General features: G+C 35.8%; 1 protein-coding gene across 3 annotated transcripts in view; it reads right to left on the reverse strand.

Moving 5' to 3' along the window:
* Positions 1-22332, reverse strand: part of LOC145277484 (uncharacterized) — a 351446-nt gene that overhangs the window by 114604 nt on the left and 214510 nt on the right. The window contains exon 1 of one of the 3 annotated variants that reach the window (XM_080128863.1): positions 15562-15984. The exons of the other annotated variants lie outside the window; for them this stretch is intronic. Coding sequence (XP_079984989.1) covers positions 15562-15579 — 18 coding nt within the window. The 5' untranslated portion in view covers positions 15580-15984. Of the gene's footprint in view, positions 1-15561; positions 15985-22332 lie in introns of those variants that run through there. 3 annotated transcript variants of the gene reach the window in all.

The raw sequence follows: 22332 nt of genomic DNA on the forward strand, positions 1-22332 counted from the left end.
GGTAAGTGTATGTGTCGAGTAATAAGTTAAGAACGGTGAAAATCCAGTAGAGTAGGAATAAGCAGGAATGGTGGCGATGTTAGGTGGAAGTACAGGAAATGTCGTGCTAAAATTACACCAGGCAATAATAGTGTAGGCATAATAAATTTGTATGTGGCATCTACTGTTGTAAACCTACAGTAGTTTGGTCTAGAAGGGGAAAACTGCGCCTCTTTTATTACATTCACACACACACACACACACACACACACACACACACACACACACACACACACACACACACACACACACACATATATATATATATATATATATATATATATATATATATATATATATATATATATACAATTAATTCCCCTAAAGCAAGAATATAATGAACTCTATAAGCGAACTAGTCTTCTTTTTCAAATATAAGACTAACTTTAAATTGGGTCAATTTGAAATGACTTAACTTTGAATAATTCCCTTAAAATCTCAGTTCCATCAATTACAATTTTACTTACTCAGCAATTTATGTTATCCCTATCTTATCTTTTACTATATTCCTTATCCTTTTCCCTCCTCTTTGATCGGCTGGCCATCCCCCCTTTCCCTCCCCGCGGACTTTGCTGGAATGCTTATGCATGTATGCATGTATTTATCTTCTGTACATATGAAGACCTGGCCATCTATACTCTGATGTGTATATGCGCCCCAATTCTTGTATTCATGTGTTTATGCATGCGTATACATACATTCATACGGGAGTTCGAACGTAATTCTTTCCATTTATCCTCTCCTTTCTATTGGTTGCACCATGACAAAGTCCGCATGCGCCAGCCGTCGCTACTCCCTCTAATGTCCATTTACTCTTTTCTTAATCCCTGAAATCCACAAATACTCTCAATAAAAACTTTCTAATCTTCCGGAAAAATCCTTCCTTGCAATAATCTTATACCCCCCCCAATTCTTTTTACCGCCCCCCCTTTTTTGTAAATATTTATGCTTCACCCTCGTTAATAGGACCCATAATCTCCCCAAAGCCCAATACCCACTGACCTACTCGACTTCGCCCCACTCACTGCCCTAAGTTACTATTTTTGCAGAGATAGTTAGTTTAGTTAGGGACCCCCAAAATGTACCGGGAGGAAGCCTCACATGCCTTTCCGCAGTGACTAAATCCACAATATATTGTAGTATACATTGCACTGTAGAGAATTTACTGTTGATTTTATAGAATTATCTGTAAATCATAGATTCACTTAAAGTTTAAAATGCAAAAGTCAAGTATTATAGTCCAATTGTGCTATAAACAGAAACATTCATTTCTAACGTGCCCATATCTAATAAAAAAAACAACTGTTGGTTTTATAGACTGTGCCTTTTGGCTTGTGCAGTAATAAAACTTCTCAAATGCACTTGTGATGTTAGGTTGTATAAAAGTGTTAACTTTGATCAAAATCGGATTTTCTTCCTTCATCGGATTATTTTGATTATCAATTTTCAATACGCATTCCGATACAAAATCTACGCAAAAACACTCCCAGACACATCAAATATGTTCGTGTAAAATTAAAATAAAACCCAGCCCAGCTGTTTCCGAGTCCGTAGAGAACTCTCTCTCTCTCTCACACAGACAAAAAGTTCTTTTTATATAATAGTAGATAGGTTTGTTCATAGCATAACAAATAATTATCTGAATCTACAAGTGATACAAAGCAAAAAGTAAACAGTTCTATTTTAAACTAGAAAAGCTTTTCTGCGTTGTATAATGCATGACTTTGTTTTTAATAAACGCCGACTTTTCACTGTGCTTGTTTGACAAGTATTTTTTATCAAATGTACTCCAGTGAACTCTATTGGTGCCTCCTTGAACTAAACACCCCTGACCACATCCGCAAAATCCCATTATTGTACTGTTGCAAGGTGTTGAAAGACTTCCTAATTTCCCCAAACTGCTAGCTTTTAAAATTTCCTCCATACCCCGTTTCTTTGTCTGTCCCAACTTGTAGAAATTTAAATATAATATGAACAAACATTTTGCTGCAAAACTTCCCATTTAGAATAATCCTAAAAGTATTGACCCTAACGTAATAATAACGTCTAATATCTTAGTTGTAATATGTTTTGTTTGGGCGAATTAAAGTTAAAAAAAAAGAAAGTTTTTTGTTTTTTCATTTTAAGTGTTTTATCAATTTTCAACAAGACAAGACCTAACGGGATTGGACGAGACTTGGGCGTGGGTTTGGATAGTCGAACGTGATTTGCATACTGTTTGAAAAGATGTTTTGTTTGCAAAGTTCAGTGTTTTTTTTTAATTGGATGTTTTGTTGTTTCTTTATAAAAGAAAATTTAGTTACACATTTATTTTATCCCAGACTCAAACCTGTCCTGTACATTAATTGAAAAGCGGTGACTCTCCTCCATCGACTTTTATCATATCGTTTCCCTACTTTCTTTCCTCACACACAAAGCTTTTATGAGTGGCTCACAGAAACATGTGTGCCTACATCTCCATAAGAACACAAATAGCTATACACAGACACGTTCACATATTGCTACGTACAGACACAGCTACACACATAAATATATACACACATATGTAGAATGCCTACGCGGAGAACTTGAATGCCTACTAGACACTATCCTCTAGTGTCTAAGGTCTTGCTGTATAAAGGTTTGTCAGGACAACCTGGCATGAGTACTTCTGCTGCGAAGAAAGGTGGCTCTCTCTACCGTGCTAAAAAGTTACTTACGCCTGAAAGTATCCGGTACCTCTATAAGGCTACCATTCGCCCATGTATGGAGTACTACTGTCACATTTGGGCTGGTGCATTTGCTACTTGTCTCTCACTTCTAGACGGGCTTCAAAAGAGAGTCGCCAACCTGATAGGTTTTGAACTGTCATTTAGGCTTCAGCATCTGTCCCATCGACGAAATGTGGCATCCCTCTGCCTATTCTACAAGCACTTTAATGGTGAATGCTCTGACGAACTACAAGCACTTGTACCCTCTCGACGTAAATACCCCCGACAAACCCGACAAGCAGCCAAATCACACCCCTACACAGTAGAGATCCCTAGGTGTAAGAAAGCCTTCTACTTCAATAGTTTTTTTCCCAGAACTGCATGACTTTGGAACTGATTTCCGGGATTCTGCTTTCTCAACTGTACTGACATGCAGAAGTTTAAATGTAATGTGAACAGACATCTTGCTGTCGATCTCCCTTTATAATATCGCTGCAACTTATGTTCTCGATAGTAGTTCCCTACTTCAAAGTGGCACTGTGCTTTGTTTGGGGTTAAAATTGAATTAACAAAAAAGTAAAGCCTGAATAAAGATTCCAAATCATATAGTATTTACTGCACAAAATAAGATCTTGCTATGGCCAGTATACACTGGCTTTTACGAAGAATATTTCACCCTTTCCAAGTGATGCTACCTTTACTAACAGTACTAAGCCGGATACTCCACCAGAATAGATGAATTCTTGTCATGGAATCCAGTAAGATCAAGAGACCCCACGAATGATATACAATAAAATATTTAAATAATCAACTAGGGAGAGGAAAGTTATGTTCCCAACTTCTTTAATGATTCAAGTTTGAGAGTAAATTAATGGAATATTCAAATATCTATGTACTCGTATCTCATATAAAGATCAAATGTTAGCTCCAGGTATGGGGCTCTTTGATTTCCGAGACTTACGACTGGTCTAAAATGAAACACTTTATATCACATGGCAATTAAACATAGAAAACTATCAATGTACATATATAACTAATATACATTATATTTTAATTCGAAATTAAGGGCATTGCCAAATATGCTGCAAAGTAGGTGGGCTCTCTCTACCGTGCTAGAAAATTACTCACACCAGAGAGTATCCTGTATTTATACAAAGCTACAATTCACCTATGCATGGAGTATTGTTGACACATTTTAGCTGGTGCATCTACCAGTAGTCTCACACGCTTAGACAGGGTAAAAGTCTCAAACCTAATAAGTCCCTCACTGTCGGTCAAGCTCCAATCGTTGTCCTATCGCTGCTATTTAATGGGTCAAATAGAAAACAGTAAATTTAAACGATACACAAAGAGGTGAAACGATAAACCACACCAATGAATTTAATTTAACAAACTAGACTAAAGAGAGTATAATAACAGATGCGATGCATGGGTAAAACAGTAAACTAAGAACTATGCAAACAATTGCATTTTGGCACGCAGACAAATGGTAGAGATACCAACTAGAGACACTGTTAGAAAACGAAATTCACAAAATGAAGGCGTAAAGGTAAAACAGATAAACTTATCCAAGAAAGGAGACCATCATAATAGTTAACAAGAATGAAAAATAAAACTAGCAAATTGTAAATTTTGCCATTGTAGCATACCACAGAGTTGATTAATAAGATATAAAAAACCAACGGAATACACGAAGGAATTTGCCAGAGAACTGAAAGAATTATAGAACATGAAGTAGTATCAATAATCGTATGAGCACTGAAAATAGTCCCGAAAAATCTGTGAAAAAACTAGGAGAAGTTGGAATCAAGGGGAAGACTGTGATGTAGTCGAGTTAAACAAATAGTAATTCCTCGCCAGTCCAAAAAACAAAAAACAAAAAAACAAAAACAAAAACTTGCAACACAAATTCGTTTGTTAAAAAATATAAAATATCTTATTTCTTGCTTCGTATGCGCGCTTCAATCGATAGAGCAGGAGGTTGCGGATTCAGCAACGATTCGTAGCTACTGTCGCTTTAACCCCCCCCCCCCAAAAAAAAACTGATTCCTTCTCTTCTGCCTCGCTTGTTTATATCAACCCGCTCTATCGCAGGTGTTCTAACCCCGAAAGCTGTGAAGTCAAGTATTTGATCCATTCACCCCCGGCGTTGACAGATTTATCTCGTCACCCGATTGCGACTATACAACGGACAACAATGATGAAAACAGTTGAAATTTTAAGAATAATCTTCGAATGGGAAATCAACCCACATAAACTACGAACACTAACGAGCCACATAAAAGTTGCAACAGAAATAGACCCCCCCCAAAAAAAACACAGATGGGATACCACGTAAACTAAAGGAAATTAAACCTGCATGAAATTTGATAAAACATGGCATCAGTCTCGTGCGAAAACGTACATAAAATAGTCGTGAAGAACCAAAATGGTTTGACCAGACCTCCACTTGAAGTATGCAAAGAGTATTGAGTCCTTGAAGATGCTTATTACCACCCAAATACAAGAGAAAACCAATTGACGTTGCCAGCGAGAAATCAATTATAAGCGACTGTTGCGATAATATAATACTACAGACGTTACCTCCCACTCCCACAAGTATGACAAAAGACAATAAGAAATAACTTTATCGGAGAAAAACAAAGGCATAGGAAGTGGGTTTTCTTTCTGTGAGGAAGGTCGGGAGAGCTTGGGAGATCGAAATGAACTAAAATCAATTGACGAACTCGGCATCGACAGAACATAGATGTGAACATTAGCGTGTCGTGGATGGTGTCACACACATCCAGATTGCAACTTATATTTACAGAAAAATTCGAAGTTTGTGTTTTTCATTTGAGTTGTTTTATTTTAGTTTTATATTTGTGAAACAGTACGCACCCCCTCAGAAGCCATCAGTATAGAAGACGACGACACGGTCAGAACGAGTAAAGACGAAAGAAAAGAAACCCACGGCACACAAAATTGGACTGGCAATCTTGATTATGTGACAAAGGTTTGACCCGAAAAAGCGAAGAAAACTGAAGAAAGAAAAATTGCGCAAAGTTTGAAAAGAAAAGAATGAAATAAAGAAGAAAAGAAAACTAGTGGCACAAAATTTTTGGTACAAATGTTGCCATTAACCAGAGTCGAAACAGGTAAATAAGTAAATGAAAGAAGAAGAAAGAAAGAAAGAAGGAACAAACTAAAATCTTTAAAAAGAAGAAGTGAAAAAAAGGCGATAAAGAAAGAAAGTAAGGAGTAAAAGAAAATTGAAAAAAAAAAGAAGTCAAATGAAGGGGTTTTTTTTGTTTAAACTTCACCCAAATTCGACTCATTGTATACAGTTTTCTCGTTTTGATGAAATGGCGATTCTTGTCGAACTGGAGACAACGTGGTTACATGACAAAATAATCTGCAATGATTAGGGGAAAGTACTGGAAATCCGTGGAACCTTGTCACTCAGAGTCCCAGAAACGCCACCGGTTATTATCAGTGCGTCATCACTAATGATGGCCGCTGTGAGAACTAGTGAGTCAATAATAATCAATATTTTCCCGACTATATTTGAATCACACAAATGATAAATTATTTGTGAGGTCTGTTTAAAAAAATATACGTGAATTGTTCTAATTAGACGCAATTTACAACTAATTCATCAAGTCACCCATTTCTTATCAAGCATCTGATTATTACTCTCAGCATTTCTGCACATTTTTTCATGTATACTGTATATCACTTTCTTTGTTATCCATCACTCTTTGCTTTGTTATAAGATAGTAAAACAACGAAGAACAAGATTGAAATAGTTCATTATAAACAATTTTTGGATCACTCTCTCTATACATATGTATGTGTGTTTGCGTGGTTGTGCGTGTGTGTTTGTGTGTGAATGCATATACATATAGTACATACATGCAAACACACACATATGTAGCACAGTGGTATGATAAAAAGATCATTAAAACATTTTGTTCTCAGCCATAAAGTACATGTAACTTTACATTCATCTTATTAATATATATATATATATATATATATATATATATATATATATATATATATATATATATATATATATAACTCTTTTTCTGGGTCAACGGCCAACTAGCACCGTGTATATTTGTGTGTGTGTATATGTGTATTGGGGTAGAGAGGGCTCCCGTAAGCCGTGGTGAAGGCAACCTTTCTAGGAGAAGCAAATCTCTGATTTTAAAAAACCATAAAGCGGAAGACCCGTACCCGCATTAAGCTGGTCTGCAGTTTAATTTGTTGCTGGCTATCTTGCTCTTGCTTGTTGCTGGATCTCAGCATTTTGAACCGAGAGAGAGACTTAGCTGTTGTACAAAGCTAAGATTCTGTAACATCATATTTGTATAGATACTCCCTCAGACATTTGGGCTCATGGATTTTAAATGTCTGAGGGAGTGGCACTCGTCTGACAAGACGTTGCAATCATCATCATCATCATATATATATATATATATATATATATATATATATATATATATATATATCAGTGGCTTAGCAAATAAAAGTAAGCAAAATTCATCCTCAAATAACAAAACTGAACCTGGCCTTCCAGGACACTATATATATACAAATGTAGGCAAATTTGGACATATTTTATTGATATAAAAATGTACGTTTTTTTACTAATTGTCATAAAATTTTAACAATAGAATTGTATTATAATCTTCAAAAAGCCTGCAAATTTTCATGTAGTTTAGTCCATTCGTCCAATGGAACGAAAAATATGACCATTCCAATATTTAATTTGGCTACGAGTATATATATATATATATATATATATATATATATATATATATATATATATATATATATATATATATATATATATATATGTATAAGGAATGAAAAAATGTACCAGCGGTGGTTGACGTTATGTTTAAAGAAAAAATAGAAAAAACCGAATGAAATTATTAAAAAATCAACGTTTCGTCCTTGTCTCAGAGGACATCTTCAGGATAATTGAAATAAAAATGTGATAAAAGAAAAAGTCATAGATCGTGCGAAAAAAGACAGTTTTTTAAAATCCAACCCATGTCGGGAAAGGACGAATATGTGTCCTTTCCCGACATGGGTTGGATTTAAAAAAAAACTGTCTTTTTTCGCACGATCTATGACTTTTTCTTTTATCACATTTTTATTTCAATTATCCTGAAGATGTCCTCTGAGACAAGGACGAAACGTTGATTTTTTAATAGACGCACACATATTCGTCCTTTCCCGACATGGGTTGGATTTTAAAAAACTGTCTTTTTTCGCACGATCTATGACTTTTTCTTTTATCACATTTTTATTTCAATTATCCTGAAGATGTCCTCTGAGACAAGGACGAAACGTTGATTTTTTAATAATTTCATTCGGTTTTTTCTATTTTTTCTTTAAACATATATATATACAAGGTGTATATAATATTTACTTTATTTATACGTCGTATCAGTTAAGATAAAAACAAAATGTAAGAAGCCATCAGACGTACCCCTCCACCGTACTGTATACCGATACTCTATGGCTGACTGGGATAGCTTCCGTACATTCATATCTGATTTACCTCTGCACTCCATGTTTAAAAAGGAAGTGTCCTCTATAGTATCAGATCTGACCGAATGGTTAATTGTAGGCATAGACCGATTCATACCATCAAAAGAATTCCAACAAAAACCTAACAGCCAGCCATGGTTCTCCCCAGAATGTGCTGCTGCTATCGCGCACAGAAATCACTTTTTCCATAACTACCAACGTAATAGATGCACTGAGACTAAAGCTGCTTTCAGGACTGCCAGCAACCACTGTAAAAGAGTAATAAAAAATGCAAGAGAGCTATATGCCCAGTCTGTTAAATCCAAGGTAGCTGATCAGCGGCTTGGTTCCCACCAGTTTTGGCAAATAACAAATAGGATCCTGAACAGAAGTGTGCGTTCTATCCCAACCATTATCAATGGACCAGAGGTTATCTCGTCAGCGTCAGACAAGGCCAAACTATTTGCAAAGAACTTTGCAGCTAATTCTACCCTATGCGACGAAGGCCATCAACTCCCCATATTTCCTCCTATAACACAGAACAAGCTAGGTAATATACAAATATCCGTGCATGAGGTCGCCAAGCTAATAAAAAACCTAGATTCCAGTAAAGCAACTGGCCCTGATGGCATCCCAATTATAGTGTTAAAAAAGCTTCAACCAGAACTTGCTCCCATACTTACGAAACTATTTAAGCGCTGCCTTAAGGAGAAGTGCTTTCCGACCCCCTGGAAGACCTCATCAGTTTGCCCTGTATTTAAGAATTCAGGTGATAAGTCATCTCCCTCTCAATACAGACCAATAAGTCTTCTCTGTGTTATGAGTAAGTTACTGGAATCAATATTAAATAGAGAAATAGTCAACCACCTCAGCAGAAACAACCTTCTTAGTGACACACAATATGGTTTCCGCTCTGCAAGATCTACTGCAGATGTGCTGACGGTTATATCCCACAGGATTAGTGAATCTCTTGACAAAGGCTTCTTTTCTAGGGCAATTGCTCTTGACATATCAAAGGCCTTTGACAAAGTATGGCATAAGGGTCTACTTCACAAGATTTCCAGCTACGGTATAATTGGAAATGTTTTCTCAATCATTAAATCATTTCTCTCCGATAGGCTCATAAGAGTAGTGGTAGATGGACAAAAATCGGAGGCCTGCAATATAAATGCTGGAGTCCCTCAGGGGTCAATCCTCGGCCCAACTCTCTTCCTGATCTACATCAATGACCTCCCTAAACACATACTTAAATCATTCGTTGACATCTATGCTGATGACGCGACCATCTACGGCAACACATCAAAGGCTGTAAATGACGAAGTTCTCTCGGATTCTCTCTCCTCTGATCTCGAGCGCGTGGTTCAGTGGGGGAAGATGTGGCTAGTTACCTTTAATGCATCTAAAACCAAACTCCTATCCTTACATCATCAACGCTCTGATCCCCAGCTGGCATCAATTGTGATGGATGGCTCTCGTCTGGGTGAGGCCCCGTTTTTTGACAAGCTTCTGGGTTTGACCTTTACTCCTGATCTGAAATGGAACACGTACATCAAGTCTGTTGCCAAGGTCGCAGGAAAGATGGTGGGATCCTTCTACCGCTCCAGAAGATATCTCACTACTGATGCAATTCTCTATCTATATAAAAGCCAAGTACGGCCAAGGATGGAATACTGTTGCCATATCTGGGCAGGAGCTGCCAAAAACAGCCTATCATGCCTTGACAGAGTACAAAATAGACTTCGTGGTTTAGTGGGGGATGCCCTTTTCTCTACCCTGCAACCCCTCTCCCACAGAAGAGACGTTGCGAGCCTATCCTTGTTTTATCGTTATTTTCATGGCAGGTGCTCGTCTGAACTCCAATCCCTGGTCCCCCCTCGCCAAACTTTCACGAAAATCACCCGTCTAGCTGAATCCACTGTGAAAAATTTCCCCCACTCTATATCTGTGCCTAAATCAAAACGCGGATTTCATGAGAAAAGCTTCTTTCTTAGAACTGCACGCCTGTGGAACTCTGTTCCGTCTGCCTGCTTCCCTCCGGACTACAACTTGGATGTCTTTAAGTCTAATGTTAACAAATTCCTTATGAACCGCCCCCCTAATTAAACACTTCATAAAATCTCCTCACTAACGTGATGTACTTGCAATAACCCTTATCCCTGAGTGGCTTCCGGGCCTTGATAAGTGGTGATCACTGTGTAAAAAAAAATATATATATATATAAACGTTCATGTGTTTATGTGTATATTAATGTGTGTGACGTGTGTGTTCGTCTAGTGTTCTTTATTTCGCGATCGTTTCTAGTTTTTCTATTGTTCGAATTGATACATGTATAACCACGGCCACCGAGATATAGAAGGTCTGTTAACTGAAAAATGCATGCAGACATTGTAGGTAAGATTTATCGAACTGTTATTGTCGATACTATATGACGGTATTTTTAAAAAGAGCTTTAAAACATGTTAAAAAAGAAAAGAAAGGAACTCAATTCGATTAATAATGAAACGGAACTTTATTCAATATGAAATATAAATATTATCTCTGTAAAATTACGTAATTTTAAAGCAATATACAATAATACAATAATACTGATAAAACTGAATTATGAATTTAGGGAAGCAACAATTAAAGAAACATAAAACAAACAATAATTAGCCGTCGGAACAAGATCACAGTGTAGTATCTGTTTTGATGCTGCAATTGACCTTTTCTGTCCTCGGCCGGTGAAGGAGAAATCCTTTATGTCTGAGAGAATTTATATTTTTGTTTCTATCCAGAGAGACCCTTATTGGGGAGCTGGATTTTTCAAAATGTGTAACGTGTTTTCATCACTTAGGATTGTTAGGAATCCTATACTCCGCTATAGTCTTCATTTTCATATCAGTGCAGAATACATGAATACGGAAATGAAGTTCCCATAACTACTAAAAGACAATCATACCATAATGTGAACATTGGTTAAAAACTAAGAAAATATTGTAAACATCTACGCTATTAAATCAGGGTGGTGGTGAATTTGGGAGGGGACATTATTAATATTATTTCACTCACTAGGAGTTGTCTCAGTGGCCATCATCAGTGATCGTTGACTGGCAGTAACCTGTGGTATTCACTGGAGACCGAGTGACAACAAGTCTCCCCAGATTTCCAATGTTCTCCACCTCTTGACCACTCGTGCAGATGATTGCAGGTTATCGCAACAGCCGTTTGGCATTGATTTCTCGTTGGCATCGGCCATTGGTATTTCCTGGGGTTTGGGTGACAACATGCCTCCCCAAGGTACCAGATTTTAAGTGCACACTTCCAGTGGAGGTTTTGTTAGTACTCTTCCACCTCGAACTTTCCATCCTCCGTTACTCTTCACAACTAGTTGGTGTGGCGCCAGTCGATGTCATCTACATTTTTTTGGCACTTCATGACCCTGAGGTTTTCTTTCACTTTCTTAGTATATATCTCATACACTTTTTTTGTAATCGAACATGTATTTTATTTTTTGAATTTTTTAAAATTTCTTTGATTAAATTTGATTTATACTTTTATTTCATGTTTGTTTTTTTATTTTATTTTCATTTGGTTTTAATTTATTTTTATTTTTATTTCATGTTTGTTTTTATTTTATTTTCATTTGGTTTTAATTTATTTTTATATTATATTTTATAATATTATATTTTCCACGCTAATATTTTTATTATTTATTACATTTATTTTTTCATAAATATTTAAATAATGCTTTTTGCCTTTCTTTTTGTCTCAAATAGTACCTTTAAAAAGGTTTAGTGATTAAATAAACCAATGAAAACTGTTTTATATAAAAATAGTTTTTATAATTTTTTGTTTGTCAAATAATTTACGCCGCTAAACTACAGATTTACTATCTCTTCTCCATAAAATATTTACTAATATTTACTAATAATGTATTTTTCATGACAAAAATGACAAGTATTTAACAGCATTCTAAATTATTTGTACATTTTTGATTCATAAAATTTCAACGAGACATGTAATAGCATTTTTTCAAGTTTGGTAATGGGGGGCAAAAAGAGGGGACACGGGAGTCATAAGTTGCAAACATTTTAAAAATACGTAGAAGCACTTCAAAACGTGTGGGGACTTTTCATTAAATATTTGCTTTGTAAAGGTCTCACCGTTAATTATTACTTAATCAATTAATTATTATTTCCTGATACTTTTCAAGGCTGTTAACAAACACAAAAAACAAAACCAAACAAAAACAAAAAACAAACACAAAAATAAAACAAAAAACAAAACAAAACAAAAACAAAAACAAAACAAAAAACAAAACAAAAACAAAAACAGACACAAAACAAAAAAACGATGTACAATGCACACTCTCTTATTGTATTATTTTTCTTTTGCTTTTTTTTCATTTTTTTTCAATTGATTACACCCCTCTTATATAAAGGATTTTTCATTTAATCTAAGGCAATGATGTTATAACCGCTATTATCCAATATATTCCGTATCATTTTCACTTATCGTCATGTTTGTTTTCGCGCGCTTGTGCATTCAATTTTTGCGCGTTTATACATTAATTCTTTATACGAATAGCCAAAATCCTCATCTAAAAAATTCAGTAAGGTAATATTTTTTTCCATTAAAAAGTTTTCGCATCGTCATGCGTTCCCAAATCGGATTTCCTAATTCAGTACTACGCAATTTCAGATTACATCAATCATCTAATATCACGTGACCTAAATTTTCTGAGGGCAAAAATTGTACACTAGTACCCCAAAAATATAGTTGAAAAAAATTCTTCATAATAAATGTTTTCAAATCGTAAACTGCCATTTCCGAAACTGACTCTAGATTTTCCGAGACCAGCACCAACTCCCCTAGAAATTTGGGACCCATTTCGTATAATAGGACCACTTTTTGTTTTTGCGGAATAAAACCCAAACTCAAACTCAAACCTAACCCTTTGCATGCTTAGTGTCGACTGTCTTTTTTTTTTTTTTTTTTTTTTTTTTTTTTTTTTACTGATTCCACATCTGGAATCTACAAAAAACCAGCTTAAGATATTTCCGGGAATGACTTTGGATTCTTCGTCAATATTCACAAGTGATTACATAAAAACTGAAATTCGTTAATTTATTTATTTATTATTATTAGCCAAGTAAGCCTCTGGCCGGTTTTGGGTTGGATACCCAAAACGTGGTGAGACGACAACAACTATGGATGACAGTGATTGCTGAGAATGCAGTTAGGAGATTCGGAGTTCCTATTCGTTGCGGTTACCACCTGACAAAGGTCAGAAGAATAGTTGGCCGAAAACGTCGTGAAACAACAACTAATAAAGATGAAAATAATAGTCCGCAATAAATAAATTAATAGAAATAATACTCATCTCAATAATGAATTTCAATTTAAACAAAATATATGAATTCGTTAAATACCCATTCTTTACTCATGATTAAATTCGATTTGTCAATTCTGTTTCAGCAATCATCTTAGTGTTGACTTTTATGGCATATCGATCCTTTTTTTATTATTTAATGCTAAAACATAATTCATCTATTTTAAACGATTTGTTGTATACGGTTAATCGAACACATGTTACGATTGCATTAATGAATCCGTAATTAGACACGTCAAATTATGAATAAGAACAGAAACGAGAATATGGAGATCAATGTTAGGAGTAGAAGTGCATGGGGGTTGACCTCCATTCAGTTCTAGACAGGTGCTTATACAGAATAGACATTGAAAAATTCTAGTACTTACGTAAATAACCACTTAAACGCTCGACACACCAAACTTTTTTTTACAAACAATTTAATTTTTTTTTTTGCTGGCTTAGAAAATGCAACATTTTAAATTGTTCCTTTATGTTTATTTTATTTTTTCATTATTTTTTATTTTGCAGAGGAAGGATAACTGCAAATGGATACATTGTTTAAATTTATTTATTTATTATTTTTTCGGTCTTTTGTTTGGAGAGTGTCTGTGAACACCTGAACTAAGGATTAGTTTAACGTTAGCTTAAGGTTATGGCTAGTGGTAAGTTTTCATTGGATATTTACGAGGGAAAGAAAACTCCAAATGGAGACCTGTAAATTAGAATTAAGCATACACATGTTTCATCGAATAGCAGAAAACCACTAAACAAACAGGGGCAGAACTAAGAGAGAGAGAGAGAGAGAGAGAGAGAGAGAGAGAGAGAGAGAGAGAGAGAGAGAGAGAGAGAAAGAGAGAGATTTCAGAGTAGAGCAAGGCCTCAACCGCTGTCCAATCGACGAAATGTTGCATTCCTCTGCCTGTTTTAGAAGTATTTTAATGGAAGGTGCTCCGATGAACTACAAGCACTTGTACCGCTGGGTTCTTGCTTCCCTGACTGTACTGACATGCAGAAGTTCAAGTAGAGATCTTACTGCTCAACTCCCTACATAGTATCCTTGAAAATTATGTCCCAGATAGTAGCCTCCTACATCAAAGTGGCGCTGTGCCTTATTTGGGGTGAAAAAGGCAATAAAAAGACTTCCATTTTCAAGTTTAAGCAAGATTGTTTTATCACATCGTTGTTCGTTTCTTCATAACCATTATTCCTGTAATTCGGTCAGAATTCCAAATTGCCAGAGCGGAATTCCGTCGCAAGAATAATCCGCAGACTGCAACAAAATAACAATAGACCGGCGTTTGCTAAGTGTACAGGAAAAATGGAGATTATACTTTTGGACAAGAGTGACGCACACACACACACACACACACACACACACACACACACACACACACACACACACACACACACACACACACAGAGTAATTATATATAAATAATTGCATATTTTTTGCTCGCAGTTTAAATAAAAGGACTGTAATAAGAGAATGTACATGTTCAAGACAAATCCGACAAACAGCAGAATCCCACCCCTTCACTGTTGCTATCCCTAAGTGCTGGAAAGCCTTATACCTAATAGTTTCCTTACTATGACTGCCAGACTGTAGAATTCCTCCCGTTTCCTGCTTCCCCGACTCTACTAACCCGCAGAAATTTAAATGTAATGTGAACAGACATCACGCAGCTCAACTCCCCACAATTCACTGTTAGACACGATTCCAAATTTTAGTCCGTTATGTTCTAAGTGACAATATGTTTTGTTTAGGGTGAAAAAAGAATAAAATAAATAAATAAATAAATAAAACTGAGGAGGCCTCTACAACACTACCGAGTCCGTCCTTTTCGGAAATTTACCGGGAGCGATAGCGTCGCTTTTTAATTTTTTTTTTTTTTTAAATCTACATCACATACAAGTATTATAATCCTAACGAAAAACAAACAAAAAATACGAACCTTGCGTAGACAATCCATTGTAATTGTTCCACTGTTTAAAAAACAAAACAAAACCACTTCTAAAGCCGTTGTTAGTCGTTTTAAGTCTTTGTCATCGTATCCCAAGAAAAGGCTTCAAACATGAAAGCCGACATCGCATTTAAAGAGTATAACTTGACGAGCATTGAATGAAATGTCCCCTTTGAACCCGTGGGATTTCAAAGTGTCCATCAAACATCGTTTTATAAAGGGGGCGTAAAATTCAAACCTGGTTTAGTTTCTGGTGATTATGAAATTAAGGGAACTTTTTTATCAAGAACAGTCAGCAGCCTCTGAGTTATCTTTCCGATGTGTATAGGTGGCGCCACCGACTGAATAAAAATAAAGGTAAAAACAAGAAAGGAAAATGGAGGGCAGAATTCCCGACCTAGAATAACGACAATTATAGAAACCCATATTGCCTATAAAAACTAATAATAGAAAGAATGAAGCAAGTTACAATGAATTTGTTTGATTGTCTGTGGGCGTGGGTGCGGTGCAGTGGTAATGTAGTCTTGAATAATAATAAAAAAAGCCATTCTCGTTTTAACGGGTGTGAATTCGACTATGCAGTATTGTATATATGTGTAAGGATCATGAGTCAGATATGCGAACGCGTACGCGTGCCACAGAAACGCCATCTTAAATGATATTTCAGTCGTTTTCCCTTTAGCTTATAAAACAGTTCCCAAGGTGGGAGTCACAGCATTCTTAATGTAACCGTAACGAACCGTTATCTATATTACTTAAATCTTCAGATTCCTGCGATATGATTATGACAAATATTACAGAAAAAGATCCAACGAAAAAGATCCAACGAAAAAAGATCCAACAAAAAAGATCCAACGAAAAAAGATCCAACAAAAAAGATCCAACGAAAAAAGATCCAACGAAAAAGATCCAACGAAAAAAGATCCAACGAAAAAAGATTCAACGAAAAAGATCCAACAAAAAAGATCCAACGAAAAAAGATCCAACGAAAAAAGATCCAACTGCAGCAAAAACAGGTACAGGCTGGAACGATAAAATTGTCACCCTAGAAAAGACATGTTCGATTCCGTTTGATGAAAACCGGTTTTCTTTTTGTTGCAGACCATATATTAGTTGGCCAGTTATGTACAGAGTTAAAGAGCGATGGAAATCTTCTATCATGTGTGAAAGTGACACAATGTTCAGCGAGAGAAATCGAGAATGTGCCGCTGTACAACTCATCCTCTCAACCGATCCAAGACCATTGCCAACACCCTCAAAATTAATCAATTGATTGCCCAGGATGGTGAAAACAAAGTTTCCAGCCGCGGTTATGCTCTTTGGTGTGGTTTCAAGTGAGAGACACATCATGCCACCTCACATCTTTGAAGTCGGCTTGAAAATCAACACCAAAGTGTACTTGGATGTGCTGAAGAGTGTGGTGATCAAATGGGCGCTGGCAGACCCGACCCACAAGTCCAAAGAGACCCAGGCTTGGCTTCAGAAAGAGTGCTACAACTTTGTACCCGTCTCTCACTGCCCCCTCCTTCCCCGACCTGAACCCGTTGGACTACTTCGTTTGGTCTTACATCGAGAACATCACCAACATGACCTCCACAACACTAAAGCCAGCCTGATCACCACTATCCACCGAGTATTCGCCAAGCTCCTGCCAGCGCTTGTGGAAAAGAATATTACCAGTTCCAGATCCACATCGAGACAGTGATTGAATAGAAATAAAAAACATATCTTCAAAGCAGATCGATATTTTTGTCATGTAAATCGGCCTTCATCTTTTATGTAGTGCTTTTTAAAAATGCGTTATTTTTATAATCTGTTTCAGGTTTACTTATTATTTCATATACCAAAATTACTGGAATTTAATTTCACGTTTTAAACACTTTAAATTTCTGTTTCTGTAAAGAATTTTTAGTTTTGATTAGTTCCTATTGGGTGCTCCTATTAAAGTCTCAACATATCGAAGTCCAACTACATATAAACTGTTTTTCTAAGTTTCACGTGTCTAGGTCTAATACAATAAAAGCCGTTATCAAAGACGCACAAAAATGATTAGTATGCATATAATTCCTATTTTTGCTGAAACAAACGTACTCCGAATATTTCATCTCGCAACTTTTATATTTTCTAGCGACTACGTGTTCGGGTAGATCTTTGCTGCACACAAGGCTGCTATTTTGTATGTCATGTTATTCGTTGTGAGCACCGGACATATCTGATGAGCTCCCAGAATCCAACCCCCATCACTATCAAGAAATAAGAGCTAAAACACCCACCCCTACTCAGTAAATATCCACAGATGCCAGAAAACCTTCTACTCTAATAGTTTCTTTCCTATGGCTCTTAGACTTTGGAATTCCCTTCCGGGTTCGTGTTTCCTTGACTGTACTGACATGTAGAAGTTCAAGTGTAAAGTAAACAGAAATCTTGCTGTTCAACTCCCTACATAGTACCCCTGCAAATTATGTCCCAGATAGTAGCCCCGTTCATCAAAGTGGCACTGTGACTTGTTTGGAGTCAAAATGAAATAAAGAACAACATTTATCACGAAACATTTTGGACAAGATTGCCTTACAAATGAAATACAAGCACAAAACAAGTCTGCTGCAAAAAAAAAAAAACAAAAAAAAACGAATAGCCCCAAAATGCCAAAAAGGAATCGCCAAATAACCTTCCATTACAAAAAAAAAAAAATCAAAAATTGCCCAAAATGAATCGTCAAAATTACACTATAACCTTCCATTACAGAAAAAAAAATCTAACCCCCCCCCCCCAAAAAAAAACTGGATGAATGGGCCAACCAACAGCGTGTCCCAATCATTTTTTGGTTGATTTGATCGAAGACTATAGAGATAAGAAAGGCTCCACAGCCTGACTAAACAGAGAATCACTCCACTGTTATCAAGAAGGGTTATAATGGCTGCCCATGATCACAGTTTGATAACCAATGCTTTTAAGAACATGAGTGGTCTCAACGATGACAACAAAAGCAGGTTTAGAGTAGAGAGTGTGGTCCACCTGACATCCAGCTATAAGTTGCGACTGAGGTTACTATACAATGCAGCATAATAAAGTGTGTAAATGTATCCACTAGGTGATCTGTCAAAAGTTAAATATCGAATGCAGCAACAAGTCATTGGAACATATATCAGAAAGAACAGTTAAAAACAAGGCATACATCATCCACTATAACTATACAACCCCTACAGATATGCACCTAAAAAATGGTGCTATTAAATATGACCTAGTGATATTGGCCAAGAAAGAGAAAGAAGCAACCTAAGTAGAAGTTAGTGACACCCAATCATGCTGGATTGTCCAAACTCTAACCCCTGGTCCATTGCTATAATGTTGCATCCCTATGTCTGTCTTGCAGATACTTTAATGGAATGTGATCTGACGAACTCATTGCATTCTCTGGACGTAAATATACCCTACAAATTCATCTATCAGCAAAATCCAACCTCTTCTATATCGAGGTTCCAAAATGTCGGAAAGTTTTCTATTCTAATAGTTTATTCTCTCGAACTGTTAGACTTTGGAATTCTCTCCGTGATTCTCGCTTCTCTGACTGTACTAAGATACAGAAGTTTAAATGTAATGTGAACAGTAATCTCGCTGTTGAACTCCTCAGATAGTCCCCTGTAGACATGGTCAAAAATAGTAGGCTCTTACGTCCAAGTGGCAATATGTCTTGTTTGGAGTGAACAAGAGTAAAGAAGGAAGAAAGAGAGAGAGAGAGAGAGATACAAAGAGAGAGATACAGAGAGAGAGAGAGAGAGAGAGAGAGAGAGAGAGAGAGAGAGAGAGAGAGAAGGGGGAAGAAAGGGAATAGAAAGTGAGTAATTTGATAATTTATCTGTATTTCTTTTTATATATTTTACTGGCTTTGCAAACTCACCCTTTCCGATTCAAACGCCCTGAATGGGTAAACAAACTAATAATATGACGTCATTTCTTGCAGATATGATATAATAGTTAAAATAATGGAACACGTGTTTGAAAAAAAAAAACAAAAAAAAAACAAAGCAAAAAAAAACAAAAAAAACGGAAAGCGAATGGGAAAACATGCCACGGAATTTAATCGTAAAATAATTATGTTAAAAAAACATTAACTCAAGAAAATTCGACGCCATCTTAAAAGATTACTTTTCCAATATTAACTTTTTCTTTTCAAACAAAGAAATTCCTGTCAGGCAGGTTTTTTTTTTAACAAAAGCAACGTTACGCACATGCAGGTGGACAGGAAATCACACACACACACACACACACACACACACACACGCTCACACACACTCACACACACACACATACAAACATACATACCCGTGCACGCATTATTTGCCCCGTCTTTTAAAAAATTACTAATACTACATCGAAAACATATGTGTCGTTTAGTGCAAACAACATAAGATATTAAAATAATTCCATGGTAAATATGAAACAAAAATAGATAGCACTTATCTTAAAGATTTATTACTAGACATTTTAACCAGTAAAAATCAGGAAAAAGTTATAGCCCGTTGACTTAGATTGAAGGTTTTATACTAAAATGGTTGAATATGGTTAAATTTCTGTTAATGTTCTCATTAAATACTAATCCCTATTAATGCCTGTGTATTTTTGTTTTTGAAAAAAACTAAAAATTGTATGGATACTATATTACTTAATTCGCTGCATCTCAATATAACAAAGATCTATACAAAATTTAAGTTGGATCAGCCCAGCAGTTTCCGAGAAAACGCTAGAATAAATGTGGCACTATGGTGACTGATCCCTATTAATCACTCTAATCCCAAACTCTGCAATAAACGGATTCCATAATGCTTAGTTCACTGCAGCTTATCATAAAAAAGGTTCATAAAAAATTCAGCAAAATCGGCCTAGTACTTCACGAGAAAAAAGTAGAAAGGAAAGGACAGATAAACAGACTAATATATATATATATATATATATATATATATATATATATATATATATATATATATATACATATATATATATATTTGATATATATATACATATATTTTATATATATACATATATTTTATATATATACATATATATATATGTATATATATATATATATATATATATATATATATATATATATATATATATATAACGTTTAAAATAAAGTAAAAGGTGTAAAGAAGTGAAGAGAGAAAAAAGAGTCAGCTGACCGGTTCCGTCCTCGCTTTCACAAAGCTCGAACCCCCCCTTTTTTAAATCCCTCATTACAGTTTTTTAAATAAAATTACGTTGCGTTACTTTATGTGTGGAGAAAAAAAAAAACGAAAATAAAAATGGGAGAAAGCGCTTAAAATAAAGCACGACTCAGAATTGAAAATGAGTTCCTGCTAAATCCTGACGTCTGTTGCTTGGTATGTCCCATTTTCTAATTTTGGTAAGTACGTGCTGTTGGACTCTTCTATCCAACCTCAATGTTGTCCGACCTACATAGCTGGCACTGCAACTACATTCGAAATTATAAATTATATTATTATTATGATGGAAGGTAGAACATATTTTTGAAAAAACCCCGTTATCTGCAGCGAACTTTAGCACGAACTCATTTTCAATCCTCTGTCGCGCTCACTCATTACTTCATTTAAAGATCTTGGCGACTATTCATGTCCGGTTGAGAAGGCCTTCTCTCTGTAAACAGAGGAAATATCTCTTGGGTTTGAGCGTGATTAATTTCTAGGATCTTCGAGTAATATAACATTACTTTATTTTAAGCGTTTTCTTCCATTTTTTTCTCCACACATCCCCCTTCTTTTTTTAATTCCTCGGTACAGCTTTGACTCTTTTTTCTCTCTTCTTTTCTTCCCACTGTTTACTTTATTTTAAAACGCTAGTCTTCCCATCATGATTGCGATATATATATATATATATATATATATATATAGTTCTGTGTCTATATATATATACAAGTTCTGTGAGAACTCCAGCACCGAGTCAATGTTACCAACTTCGAATACTTCCATCAAATAAAAAAAAATTAACTGCCTTATACAAAGGGACCATTGTACCCCCAAACTACAAACAACACTACATCAACCTATCGGACTACGACCCCATCGAGCACCAAAAAGAATTTCTGAACCTTGGACCAAACTGCCACCTATTTCGTTCAAACACCAAAATAAAAAAGCGGAAATTGAATTATTATACGAAAACATCACCGAACTCGAAGCGGACAATAAAATCACCACCCATACACGGTTTACGCGATCTTCTAAAAGCTGAATCTATTAGACCCCCCCCCACACACAAAACTGCAACTCAATATTAACCCCCATCCTTAAAAAACACACGCTAGAACTTCGCAACCACCTCAACTTTACAATTAAAAAAACTGACAAAACAAATATATTTGTAGTATTAAATAAATCCAACTACCATGAAAAACTAAAAACCATCCCCGACGACCGCACAAAATTAAAAAAAATATCAGCAACAACCCCACGAATAATAAAAAATAATAAAATAATAATAAAAACGCAAATCAATAGACTCATCACGGCCACCAATGCCCAAATCGGTAATCACCACCTCCCCAAAATCATTGGTGACTACAAACCCGGATACCTATACGGAACCGTCAAAATTCACAAACTCCTCTCCGAACTGTCATTTCACAAGTCACCACCCCAGTCTAATCATTAACAAAATTTCTACATGGCATCATTAGACTATATCTACGCAGTTTAGTGTAAAATCCACATGAGAACTCTTAAAAATTCTTAAATCTACAAAATC

Source organism: Euprymna scolopes, chromosome 6 (assembly GCF_053919585.1).
Source record: "Euprymna scolopes isolate OS-2025 chromosome 6, ASM5391958v1, whole genome shotgun sequence".
Classification (NCBI taxonomy): Eukaryota; Metazoa; Mollusca; class Cephalopoda; order Sepiida; family Sepiolidae; genus Euprymna; species Euprymna scolopes.